Source organism: Hemicordylus capensis, chromosome 2, assembly GCF_027244095.1.
Source record: "Hemicordylus capensis ecotype Gifberg chromosome 2, rHemCap1.1.pri, whole genome shotgun sequence".
In the NCBI taxonomy this organism is placed as follows: domain Eukaryota; kingdom Metazoa; phylum Chordata; class Lepidosauria; order Squamata; family Cordylidae; genus Hemicordylus; species Hemicordylus capensis.
The window spans coordinates 241,145,754-241,159,271 of record NC_069658.1 but is presented as its reverse complement, the minus strand read 5'-3'; the positions used below and the strand labels follow the sequence as shown (position 1 = coordinate 241,159,271).

The 13,518-nt window shown below is 48.3% G+C and overlaps 1 protein-coding gene across 1 annotated transcript in view; it reads left to right on the top strand.

The window, feature by feature from the left end:
• The window catches only part of LOC128347441 (zinc finger protein 420-like), a 94,148-nt gene extending 82,100 nt beyond the window's left edge, over positions 1-12,048 (top strand). The window contains exons 6-7 of the mRNA XM_053302123.1: positions 1,453-1,470; positions 8,902-12,048. Of these exons, the coding sequence (XP_053158098.1) occupies positions 1,453-1,470; positions 8,902-9,611 (728 nt within the window). The 3' untranslated portion in view covers positions 9,612-12,048. The remainder of the gene's footprint in view (positions 1-1,452; positions 1,471-8,901) is intronic.
• Positions 12,049-13,518: the final 1,470 nt, after the last annotated feature.

Genomic DNA, 13,518 nt, shown 5'->3' with positions numbered 1-13,518 from the left:
ATCTTGCATAAGGACACGCTCCCTTCAGATGCGCAGCTCCAACACTTCAGGCAATTCCGCTACCAGGAGGTTGAGGGACCCCGACAGGTTTGCAGCCAACTCCACCACCTTTGCCGTCGGTGGCTCAGACCAGAGCAGCACACAAAACACCAGATCATGGACCTTGTGATCCTAGAGCAGTTTCTGACCATCCTGCCCCCGGAGGTGGAGAGCTGGGTGAGGGAATGTGGAGCAGAAACCAGTTCGCAGGCAGTGGCCCTGGCAGAAGGTTTCCTCCTGAGCCAGGCAGAGGCCAAGAAGCAGAAAGAGCAGCAGGTGAGAGAGTTGGTGGCAGGTCAAATGAGTTCTCTTCATCATACCTTCATGTATATAAAAAATGGATAACCCACCTTTCTGCAAGACCTCAGAGTGTCACTAATATGAGAAAGATGTAAAACTAATTAAGGATTAGGTGTACTTACTGAAATGGAGTCTCATATAAGCAAGGAGAAATGTCCTTAATTTGCCCAGATTTCTCTCAGTACCCTTGCAGGGGGAAGTATCCCAACCCTCCTCCCTCCAGTCACCCACCCCTGCCATTGTCTTTTCTAAACCCTGCCTCCCCCTTCCCTGCCTGGGATTTCTGTTGGCTTTTCAGGTGCAGGGGCCATTAGCAGAAGCAAACCTCTTTGTTTCTGAGGCAGAGAAGACTCTATCAGACGCCAGATTGAAGCTGCTGCATGGAGGGAGCTCTCAGGAGGATCATGCAGATACCACCTCACTGGGTAAGGAATAATGGATCCCACTTCTGCTGGGTCTCCCTCAATCCCTTGTGCCTAAAAAGGGGTATTTCTTTGTCAGCCTGCGTCTGTCTGTGGGGGACGAGCAGGGGTGCACTACTGAAATGCTGTGGTGGGCTGAAAGCAACCATGACTTGGTGTGCAGGGGCTGACGGTCAATGTTTAGTCCCTAAATTTAGGGCACTAATTATTAAAATTTAATATATTAATTAATTGAATTAAATCAAATTAAAATGAAATTCATTGAAATTAATTTAATAATATTTAAACTGTAGAAGCTCTTGCAGGCCAAGGTGAATCAAATTAAATTGGATTAAACTTCATAACCATTATATATATATATATATATATATATATATATATATATATATAAAATATAATATATATATATTTATATATTTATAATATTTCTATACCACCCAAAACTTGCAACAAAACCCTTATGGCAACAAAACCCTGATTGGATAACCACAAATGTGAATTGGGGCGGGGGGGCATCTCTTTCAGATGCTGTGGAAATCCAAGCCGAGTCATTCATTCCTCAATCCAGTTGTGATTTAGGAATTGAATGTAGGAATCCAGTTTGAATGTAGGTGGGGGCACCATTCCACAGGAGCGAGGGCAAGGCGGCGTGTTCTCCGGCCTGCTCCATCTGCCCTCCCCCACTCCCAAGCCTCCCTGTCCACTTTCAGTTGGGACTAGGAGCTTCTTGGAAAGGAGGGCGAGCGGCTGGGAAGGGGAGCAGAGCGCTGCCTGGCCCACCTTTCTGCTGCCCTGGCTCCCCTCGCTTCCATCGGGGCCTGGGAATGAGGGGGCACATGCCTTCTGATGGAGACGGAGTGTGCATGCGTGCCATCATTCTCATCAGGAGGGCAGAGGGGCTCAGGAGGGAGAGCACCAGCTCCCACCCACATGCTCTCTTTGCTGGTTCAGCCGGCAGCAGCCGCCCCAGGCACATGCCTCTGAGAGAGAGAGGGAATGCTGGACCTTCAGGACTGCCTGCCCGCCAGCTTGCCTTTCCTGTACTGGCCGAGCAACAAGTATGTACTCAGAGGGGCTCCCTCCCCTACCCCCCGCTCCCTTCTCCCCACCAGTTTGCGAGCCCCTCGCTGCTTCTGGGAGCTTCCTGGAAAGGAGGGCCCGTGTGCGCCCTGAAAGAGACACAGAGCACCTGCCTGCACTGAATGAGGCCACGCATGTGCCCTGTATCTTCTTCAGGGCTCAAACGCTCCTGGTCCCGAGAGGCTCAGGAGCTGGTGGGGAGAAGCGAGTGGGGGCGGGGGGAAGCGAGCCCCATGGAGGGCTCAGGAGGCGAGTAGCGGGCCAAGAGAAAAGGCCTCGTGGGGTGGATGTTGTGCTGCTCCGGCCTGTTTTATAGTCCACAGCTGATGGGATGGACAGAGGACCATCAACCTGATCAGAGCTGCGTTGGAGCAGGGTGCTTTTAGACTAGTTGCCCTGTAGGCTTGAGAGAGAGAAACTGGGGAGTGATTTTGGCTCCTCTTCTCTCCTGTCCTCGCAAAAGTGCTGCTCCCTGCCAGAAACATGTCCATGTAAATGTAACATTTTATTGCTCGACACAAAAAGTATCGCTTTTGTCTCTCTTAGTTCATGGAAGACCACTGGTGATGTTGACAAGCTCATGGCTCCCTTGTGTGGATGGAGAAACAGCTTCTACCCAACCAGGTCAGGTAGGAGAGGGATCATGTGGGGGACAGCCTAGGTGCCTTTCCCTGAGCCTGAAATAATATTTGCCTCTCTGTGATCTGCCCACTAGGAAGGCCAGGAGGCCATGAATCCTGCCAGAGGATCCTTAGGTGCTTCATTTTAATTCTCCTCAGAGATCTGTGTATGGGCAGGGGCGCACCTCGGAAATTTGGACGCCCAGGCCACACACACACCCCTCGCAAGACCATGAAAAACCTTCTTTGGGGAGCCTGCTCTGCCAAACCTCTGCCAGTTTTTCTATTTTTAAATTTCTTACTGTGTCCGAGGGCTGGCTGTGGGGGTGGGGAGCAGAGTCGTCCCTTTCCCCACCCGGCAGCGGGGACCAGAGCAACGCTGGGCCCGTCCATTCAGACCAGCACCTTTTAGTAACTGCAAGGTGCGCCTGTGCAGTTTAGCAGTCAGTCCCCACCGCCGGAGGGAGAGGGAAGAAGGGCTGCTCTGCTCTCCCACCCCACCACAGCCACACCTCAGTGTCAACAATCCCGCCACCCAGAAGGGAAGTCCAGGAAGGTAGTCCACAATACAAACTGGGCTGCAGAAACGAAACACAGTTCGGAATAGTTCTCTCTATATGGCTTGGGCTGAAAGCTGCCGACACAAGGGTTGACAAATGTTGTCTTCTAGCGGCTAACAGAAAGCTGTTGGTGTGCTTTATAGTCCAAGCTGATAACATTCAGCTGGCAGGGATTCAAGGCTTATCAGCCCTCTGCAAGAGGCATTTACTCCTCCTGATAGTTTCCAGCTGTGCTCTTTGCCTTGTGACACGCCTTTGCTGTGGAGTCAGTGGGGGTTGACTGCACAGCTCATCTTCTAGTCTGTCCCTCGCTGTCTCTGCTGCCTCAGACTGCTGTGCCTGCTCTGGAACATCAGCTGCACCTTCCTCAGCCATCTCTTGGGAACTGACAGCCGGGCTCTGCCCCTCAGGCACCCCTGCATCAGCTGAAAGGCTGTCAGCTTCCCCTTCCTCCTTGCTATCTGAGATCGAGGGCGTGACACTCGGACACAGCAAGAATTTTTTTTAAAAAAACCAGAACAGCGGAGGTTTGGGGGGCAGCCATGGGGGGGTTGACGAAGGCACCCAGCCACGGACATTGGGAGGTGCTTCCCGGACCTTGGAGGACTGGACTGGGCCCCCAAGTTCCGGTGGTTAGAGCACCACTGCGTTATAGGGGTGGGGGGACTGTTTTCTGAGCTGTGAGTCCAATATGTTCTTGTTTCAGGATGATGTGTCCTTTGAGGAGGTGGCTGTGCATTTCACGGAGGAGGAGTGGGCTCTGCTGGATGCAGACCAAAGAGCCCTGCACAGAGCAGTCATGGAGGAGAATAGGCAGAATGTGGCCTCTCTGGGTAAGGCTCCCTCACTCTCCAGGAATGGCTGCTGCTTTTTCCTTTGTCGGGACCCAGCATTCCTTGTGGGTGTGTTCTTATGGCAGGATTGCGGGGCCTCTCTGCTGGGTGGGGGAACACTTATCCAGCGGACTGTGGATGGAACTATTCTTGTTGGAAGTGTTAGGATTCGATATCGGGGGCTTCTTGCTGGCTTGTCTTGGGAGGATGTTGAATATTCTGAGAAAGTGCTTCTCTTCCCTGTGTTTGAGCCCTGCTGACTTTTCCACCAAGATTGCTTTTCCCACCTGAATTTCAAGCCAAACTGGGAGAACAGCAGCTTCCTTCTGGCATCGGACTGATGCTTTCTGCTTTAAGCAACACAGCATCACTGACTGGCTTTGGGGGCATTGTGATGGGACCCTCTGCCAGCTGGCACCCCTGTTTGGGATTAGTGCTTTGGAGGCCATTGGGTGAAGCTGTGCAGGCTGCAGCCGAACCGTGCCCTGAAGCGGGACTTTGGATATGGAGAATGGGCCGGGAGGGTTGTGGTGATTGCCATGATGAGCTCCTTTGGCATCCTTCTGACCAGCTGATACATAAACTGTGAAGGATGAGCCTTAATGGGGGAAAGAGGTCATGTGGCAGGTGGGCTCCAAATCCTTAAAAAAAATATTCCCAGTGAATAGCAGAGAAACTGATGCATTGAGCGGAATCTTGTCTGCACTGACTGGCAGCATCTCTCCAGGGTCTCTTGCACAGAACTTCTCAACCCTGCTACCCAAAGCCTGAACTGGGTGTTTGTAGGACTCAGTCTGGGGCCTTCTGAATACAAATGCTGCGTGTTCTTTCTCTGCGCTGATGGCTCTCCCTCCTGTTTGTTTGTTTGTTTAACACATTTCTATACTGCCCAAAACTCACGTCTCTGTGAAGTTTACAACAAGCATACCAAAAATTAAAACTTTAGTTAAAATAAATGATGACAAAATACTTAACAGTAGTTAAAACAACATTTTAAAACGATGCTGAAACTGTTAAAACAATATTTAATTAAAATCCTGGATTAATAGGTCAGTGTTTAAAAATTATCAGAGATGGGGAAGCTCTTCTTTCAGCAGGGAGCACGTTCCAAATCTCTGGGACAGCAGCAGAGAAGGCCCGTCCTCAAGTAGCCAGCAAACCAGCCGGGGGCAACTCAGATGGGCCTCTCCGGATGATCTCAATGGGCGGTGGGGTTCCTAACAACGAAGATGTTCTCTTAAATACCCAGGGCCCAAGCCGTTTAGGGCTTTAAACGTTATATACAGTCTCACCCAGGAGTAATTTAAAACAGAAGCCCCACTATTAAATGCCCCCCCATACAAATACCTGGGCCAGGAGGCCTGGCCCTGGCCCTCGCTGTCCCCCAAAGTTGCTCCCCCAAAGGGACAACCCCCTTCGGTGTCACCCCTTTGGTGGCGGTCCCACCACCACTGGCAGCACTCTCAATAGCCCTGAGCAGCACGTTCTGGCAGATGGAAACCAGTTAACTGCCAAGTCAGCCCCTGTGGGTCCCAGTCCTGCAAAGCCTCACCACAGTCCAGCCTGGGGGGCAGATAGTAAGAGGGGGGGCAGAGGAAGAAGCCGACAGGCAGGCACCCAGTCCCTCACCCTTGGGTCTGCCTGGAAGCAGATGTTCCTCCTCCTCTTCTCTCCTGCAGGCTGTGTCTTGTTGATGTGTCTCTTGTAAACTGGCCTTCTTCCATAGGGTTCTGATCAGCAATGGTGGGCTTATTGGATTATTCCATTATACTGGGAAACTATTCATTCGGTAGAGACAAAGGAGCTGCTCGATCCTGTTGGCTGAGATGTAGGAACTGTACAAAGCAACTGCAAAGGTGACCCCACTGGAGTTTAGGTAGTTTCACTCACTCTCTCACTCACCCCTGTTCCAGTGCCGGTCCTGTAGTCGCTGCCACCCGTGCTGTCCCTAGGGGTTTGTGGGGCTGGGGGCGAATCAGCATGTTTGGGGGGCCCTTAACCAAATAAATCAATAATACACATTGCCTATTACCAAGACATAAATATACACACTTTTAAGACATTTGCATCCCAAAATTCAACTTGGAAAGCATCATACCACCATCCATCCAAATTGTTCACAGAATTCCCATTGCTCCTCTATTTCAAAGGAAGAAAATAATCCATCTGTTTCCAAAACAATATTTTGTATCCTACATTTCTATTCCGCTCTTCCTCCAAGGAACCCAGAGCAGTGTACATGGTTACTTATGTTTTATCTTCACTTATGTTACTTATGTTTTATCTTCAATTCTTCATATTGATGAAGTAAATACTGTCTGGGAGAAACACCACCTATCACACAAATGGAATAATGCTGTGAAGTTGTGTTTCTCACTAAATAAACTCCAAGTAAGAATCTAACCGCTTTCGACAAATCATTATTTTAGGAACAACACTTATAAAAAATAATATTTAGATTATTACAGACAAGAAAAGCATTTCTTTGTAACTTGATTGATTGATTGGATTAACATATTCTTATGCCGGCCAAAACTTGCATCTCTCGGCAGTAAAACACCAGTTAAAACAAAGTAAATGATACAGCAAAACACTGCAACAATTCAATCCTTAAAACATTTTAAACCATGTTAAAACTATTAAAACAATATTGAATTAAAAGCCTGGGTGAATAAATACGTCTTTAAAGACTTTTTTAAAGTTGTCAGAGTACCAGAGAACAGGTTAGAACCAGCACCTTGTATTTTGCCCGAAAACTTATTGGCAGCCAGTGTAGATCTTTCAAAACGGGAGTAATATGGTCTCTCCTAGATGACCCAGAGACCAACCTGACAGCCACATTCTGTACCAAGGGCAGCCCCACCTAGAGTGCATTGCAGTAATCCCGTCTGGAGGTTAGCAGCCTATGTACCACTGTTCTGAGGTCATTTATCTCAAGAAGCGGACACAGGTTGCATATCAGCCGAAGCTGATAGAAGGCACTTCTGGCCACTGCCTCAGCCTGGGACACCCGGGAGAGGTTTGTATCCAGAAACACCCCCAGACGGCATACTTCTTCCTTCTGGGGAACTGTGACCCCATCCTTGGTAATATTATCAATGTCTTCCTAAAATTATTTAGTGTCGTCTCATATATAAACAATCACCTTTCTTTCCATGTTTTTATCTAAGAGGACTTCCCATATATGACATGGTTTATCTTCACCAAAAGCACTGATCATAACTAAACCATTAGACAATTCAATTGAACAAACACTAAATGAAATGCACGAATATCCAAGAACTCATACTACACATTTCTTTTTACTTTCTCAAAGAATCACATTTGCTGAATCCAACTGGGAAGAAGGAAACTTTTTCTTTTCATTTTAGAGGCAACTGAGACCTCACATTGTTCCAAAAGCGAGCAGCAAGCATGTGTCGCAGGCTGTTCCAGCCCAGTTTTCTATTAAAGCATCCTCTTCCCATGTGGGGTTCCCCTCCTTGTCCTTAGGTGCCCTTTTGGCTCCTCCACTTTGATGAGTGGGGAAAGAGGGGCTTTGCAAGCACAGAATGCTCGGAAAGAGGAAAAGATCTAGGGCAATGCTGCTCCAGCCCAAACAGAAGGGGGAAAGGTGGGTGGGAGGAGGGATCAAAGAGAGTTTTGGAAGTAAGAAGGAAAGATGGGAGGAGAGAAGAGAGGAAGAGCAAGGGGGAGGGGAGCCCCAAGAGGAAAGTGCTGTGAATGTAGCAATGGGGCACGCAGGAGAAGGGCAAGGGGCAGTTGGGGTGCAGAGAGCAGTCCAAACAGCCACCAAAAGCTTCACCCCAAACTCTGACTCCAGAGGAGTCCCACAAGCGGCAGAGAAAGAAGGAAAACCAGTAAGGAGAGGAGAGTTACCCCAGAAATAGGAAGAAAAAATAAAAGAGAAATGAGCAGGGAGATGAAGAGGAGGAGGAAGGGGGCAAGGAGAAAGAGAAAGCAAAGGGGACTGAGTGGGAGGTGAGAGAGGGACCTGAGGGCGGCTGCTTGGCTCCAGTCAACTGCGGCTCCTGCCTGCTGGTTGTTACTGCCTCCTGCTCGTCCTCCGTGATGTCTGTCTGTCTGTCTCCTGCATGGCGATGGCTCAGGTGTGTAAGTGCACGCACAAACAGCATAGGTGCCGTCTGAATGGTAGAAATCAGCCCTCATTTCCTCCTTGTGGCTTGGGAGCGATATTTGGAGTGGCAGGGGAAAAGATGGCATGGGGGAAACGACCTGAAGCAGCCATCCCAGAGCACAGGGAGACTGTGCGGCTGCTGGAATGGGCTGAGCGGGGAGCCACACCTCTGTGCTCGCTCCCTCAGCCGCACAGCTTAGAGCCCCAAGCCGGAAGTTCCGGACAGCAGCCGGACAGAAGCGGAGGACGGCCCTTGCTGCCACCACTCTCTGCTGGTGAGGGGCAGTTCCGGTGGATGCTGTGAAGGTGGTGCTCCCACGTTTAGGATCATAGAGACCAAGTCCTATCATGCACAGGGCTCCTTCACAGCAACCCATTCAACTTCACGGCTGTGTGGGAAGCCCAATCCAATCTACACCGCACCATTCTTCATTTAATGTCAATCACTGGAGATGGCTTTCATGATTTACTCCCTGTTCTGAAGTCCACTTTTCCTTGGCTTTATTGCTTGATTTTGACGCTTCTTTTCTACCTGCAGTCTATACTATGCTTCTTTTTTTCTCTCTTTCCTAGCAGATGATGGGTGGAAAATCAAGACTGAAGGAGAAGCTTGCGGGTCAGCAGTAGAAAAAGCAAGATGCAAAAAGAAAGGACAACAGAGAAAAGCAACAAAAGAAAGCCATGAAAGGAAGAATGAAACTCCTCCTGTTCATGCTGGTGTCTCCCAAGAAACACCAATCCAAGAAGAAATAGAGAAGGGAAAGCGAAAGAGGCAGCCACTCTCATGTGAGAAAAGCATTGGTTATCAATTGTGGCTGAAATGTCACTGGGGAATGAAGAGAAGGGCGAAGAAACCATTGAAGTGCTTGGTGTGTAGAAAGAGCTTCAGTCTGAACTCACATCTAAGAGAACACCAAGGAATTCATACAGGAGAGAAACCAATTAAATGCCTAGAGTGTGGAAAGAGCTTCAGTCAGAGCTCAGATCTTAAGAAGCATGAAAGAATTCACACAGGAGAGAAACCATTTAGATGCTTGGAGTGTGGAAGGAGCTTCAGTCAGGGTTCACATCTTAGACAGCATCAAAAAATTCATACAGGAGAGAAAACATTTAAATGCTTGGAGTGTGGAAAGAGCTTCAGACAGGGTTCAAATCTTAGACAGCATCAAAAAATCCACACAGGAGAGAAACCATTTAGATGCTTGGAGTGTGGAAAGAGCTTCAATAAGAGCTCAAATCTTAGACAACATCAAAGAATTCACACAGGAGAAAAACCATTTAGATGCTTGGAGTGTGGAAAGAGCTTCAATAAGAGTTCACATCTTACAGGACATCAAAGAATTCACACAGGAGAGAAACCATTTAGATGCCTGGAGTGTGGAAAGAGCTTCAATGACATTGCACCTCTTAGACGACATCAAAGAATTCACACAGGAGAGAAACCATTTAGATGCTTGGAGTGTGGAAAGAGCTTCAATCAGAGTTCAGATCTTAGACAACATGAAAGAATTCACACAGGAGAGAAACCATTTAGATGCATGGAGTGTGGAAAGAGCTTCAATTGGAGCTCAAATCTTAGAAAACATCAAAAAAATTCACACAGGAGAGAAACCATTTAAATTCCTGGAGTGTGGAAAGAGATTTATTCAGAATTCACATCTTAGCCAACATAAAAAAAACCACACACAGGAGAGAAACCATTTAGATGCCATTTAGGGTAGAAAGAGCTTCAGTCCACAGGGAGATATTAAGAATCCACACAGGAGAGAAACCATTTAGATGCTTGGAGTGTGGAAAGAGCTTCATTCAGAGATCAGTTCTTAGAGAACATGAAAGAATTCACACAGGAGAGAGACCATTTTGATGCTTTCAGTGTGGAAAGAGCTTCAGACAAAGAGGACGTCTTATGAAACTCCAAGAAATTCACACAGTAAAATTCAAGAACTTCAGCTGGAGCTCATATCTTAAGAATCACCAAGGAATTCACACAGGAGAGAAACCATGTAAATGCCTAGAGTGTGGAAAGAACTTCAATCCTAACACTCATCTTACCTAAGATGAAAGAATTCACACCTAGTAGGATATACATGTTTTTAATGTAGATAGAGCTTCCATCTCACTTCCCCTTCCCAAAGATGCAGTAATGGGGAGTGGAGCAGAGACTTTCTAGCCCCCCTCTCCTCTCCCCCACTCCAAAAGAAGAAGGGCAGGGTCAGAGGAGCTGTGGTGGGCAGCAGTGTTCCCTCTCATGTTTAGAATAGGTGAGCGGAAAGAGTTTTGCCCCGGGCAGCAGCATCAAGTCAGTGTGCGCACAGAACTCATTCTCACTTACACACAAACACAAACCAAGAGTTACTGACTATTGCGCAAAAGAAATGTTTGCATGTTGGGAAGGAGGCTACATTTAAAATGCTTCTTCCTGCCATTTAGTTCCCAATGTGCCAAGTTTGTGGGTTCATCATACATTAAGTCAGGTCAGCTGGCCAAAGTTCATAATCTCAGCTTTACCATCCCAGTGAAATTTAGGTTTATCTACTGCAATGCGCTCTACCTGGGGTTGCCTTTGTACGTCGTTCGGAAACTTCCCTTGGTTCAAAATGCCGCTAGATTGGTCTCTGGGGAGTCTCGGGGAGACCATCTTATGCCTGTTTTAAAGCAATTGCATTGGCTACCAATAGCTTTCTGGGCCAAATACAGAGTGCAGATGATTACCATTAAAGCTCTAAACAGTGTAGGGCCAGGTTACCCAGGAGAGCACCTACTTCTGTATGATCCCCATCGCACAATGAGATGTCTCCGGATGCCCCTGGCCCGTCTGGCGGTGACGGGAGTGGGCCTTCTCTGTTGCCGCTCCTAGGCTGTGCCATGTGCTCCCTGTAGACCAGGGCTGCTCAACTTCAGCCCTCTTGCAGATGTTGGCCTACAATTCCCATCATCCCTGACTGTGGACCACTGTGGCTGGGGATTATGGGAGTTGTAGTCCCAAAACAGCTGGGGGGCTTAATTTGAGCAGGCCTACTATAGGCATTTGTGGTTTAACATCTTTGCCATCCTTCTAAAGAGCCCTTAAGAGACTTTTTTCCAGCCAGGCTTTTTAAAATTTCTGAATGTTTTAAATTGTTGTTTATAATTGTTTCGTTTGTTTTTCTTGTGTTTATTTTCATGAACTGCCCAGAACCTTTGGAGTTAGGTGGTATATAAAATACATCAATAATAAAGAGGAGGCAGGCCTACAGATGGGGTATGCCCGTGTCAGTGCCTGCTCCTCTGGTCGCTGCCCCTGCCTAGTTTCATAATAAACAGATAGCATGTAAAGCTTAGGGAAACGTACGTTATGAGATCATTTGGAATGATTCCATTTTTAAAGGAGGAGCAGAAATAGATATGTAATGGCTGTTATTTTCACACTAACAAGTCTGTTCCCTAGCCGAAGTATGTTGGTGCCATTCTCCACGCTGTGTTTCAAGGCAGTGAACACTGAATGGGAAGTCGACTGGATCCCCCTGGACGGGAAGCCAAAGGACTGGATCCCCCTGGTACTGCCCAGAGGCAGCTGCTCCCAGTGTAGAAATCCCCGCATAGTTCCTCTTCACATCTCCAGGGCCAGGAGGGCCCCTTCTATTGGCCCCAGAGTCCACAGGGCCAGCTGGGAAGGCATGTGGGAGTGTTGGGAAAGCACATGGGGACACTTGACATTACAGATGGCCCATAGGATTTCCCAGCCAGTTCCATGGGCCCCTGTGGTGCCCGAAATGTGGGAAACAGCCAAGGAATGATGACCCACTCTGGGAACAGCTGCCTCCACCTAGCAGCAGGAGGGAGCTGCAGATTCATGGGAATGGAGGGTCCGCTGCAGAACCCTAATGGGTACCTTAAAATTAGCAACTATGGGGAGGTCCCAGAATGTCCACCATGGATTTCCAAGAGAAGAGATTCCTAACGAAACGTTGTTAAAATAATGCAATCAACTCTCTCTTTTTGTGTGAGGTTTAAATGCCAAAGAATTCTCTCTTATTTATGTCTGTATTTTTAAAAAATGCATATACCCTGTCTCAATTAGTCTTACAACAGTTCTTTTTGCTTATCTCTGCAAATTGGCTGCATGCAAGTATAATGCAGTTTTCATGTCTTGATTTTTAATAAGTTTTAGAACATGGCCAATCTGGAAAACAGTTGATGCTGCTATGAATCTCTCTCTCGAGCTCCACCCCCATCCTTTGCTAGAAGCGGGGTTCCTTGCCTTGGTCCCTAGCTGTGGTTGGATGGTGACTCCAACCATCCCCAGCCACAATGGCCTTTGGACTGCAAAGAGCTGCAAGAGTTGAGCCACTTCCAAGCAGGGGAAGGGGGAGGTTTTGCATCCAGTGGCACCCATCGGGGGATCAAGGGAGCAGCAAAGATCCATGGTTATTTCCCCTGCAGTCCTTGAAACTGGAGGTGCCAGGAAGTGTTGAAGCTCAAGATATTGACTTGGCTGTCTGCCTGCCCACCCTGCAAGGGCTTGGCTTCTGAGGTGCCTGCAGCTCAGCATGAAGGACAAGCATGAATGTTCCCCTTTGCTAAGCAGGGTCTTCCCTGGATTGCATTTGGATGGGATACTATGTGAGCACATTAATATATCCCTCTTAGGGGATGGGACCATCTTCGGTGGTAGAACCTCTGCATGCTTGCATGCAGAAGGTCCCGGGTTCTATCCCTGGCATCTCCATGCAGGACTGGGAGCAACTCCTGCCTGCAACCTTGGAGATCTGCTACCAGACAGTGTAGACAATGCTGAGCTAGATGGACAAATGGCCATCCAAGGAATAGTCTTCCTAGCAGCTTCCTAGGTCATCCTATGACAAGGTCTCCCCCACTGTCTTCATGGATCAACATGATGCACAGTCTGCCGCTGGCATAACTGCTATGCTACTACCATCATCAGAGGGAGTCCTGGCAGCCTTGCACACACAAGTGCACCCTCGCACAATCCCTCCGGTGCTCCCTTTTATAAGTGTTGCAGTCTCAGAGCAGGAGTTGTGTTGGTGGAAGATGCTGCAGCACGTCAGCCGTGGTTTGGGCCCAAGCCATTGGCTGAGATCCTCACTCAATGGGTCAATATTACTACTTGGGAGTTGCTCTAAAAGGGCTGCTAAATTATAGTAGAACTTCCTCTATTAAATTGAGTCAGGATATGTCAGCTATTGTCAGCATCTGACCCCCAGGGAAGCCATATTCTTAAAGAACTTAGAAACAAGTTCTGTAACCCCCTTTTCATAATGATACTGGGGCTATTCTCACGATTAGGAAAATCCTAGCTCTATTTTTGTGATTGTAAGAACCACCGGGCTCGTAGCCAAGCCCGGTGGTTCTGGAGCGTCTAACCCGCTCCTGTAGCCCGCCCTTTAGAAAAACCGGGCTATCTGTTCATGAGTAGCTGCGCCACCGCACCATGGCTATTTGTGAGTAGACCCCCGGCCGGGAGGCGTAAACACAGCTTCCTGGCTCGGGGGTCTCCCCAGTATGCCCTGCATGCTCGCACAGGGC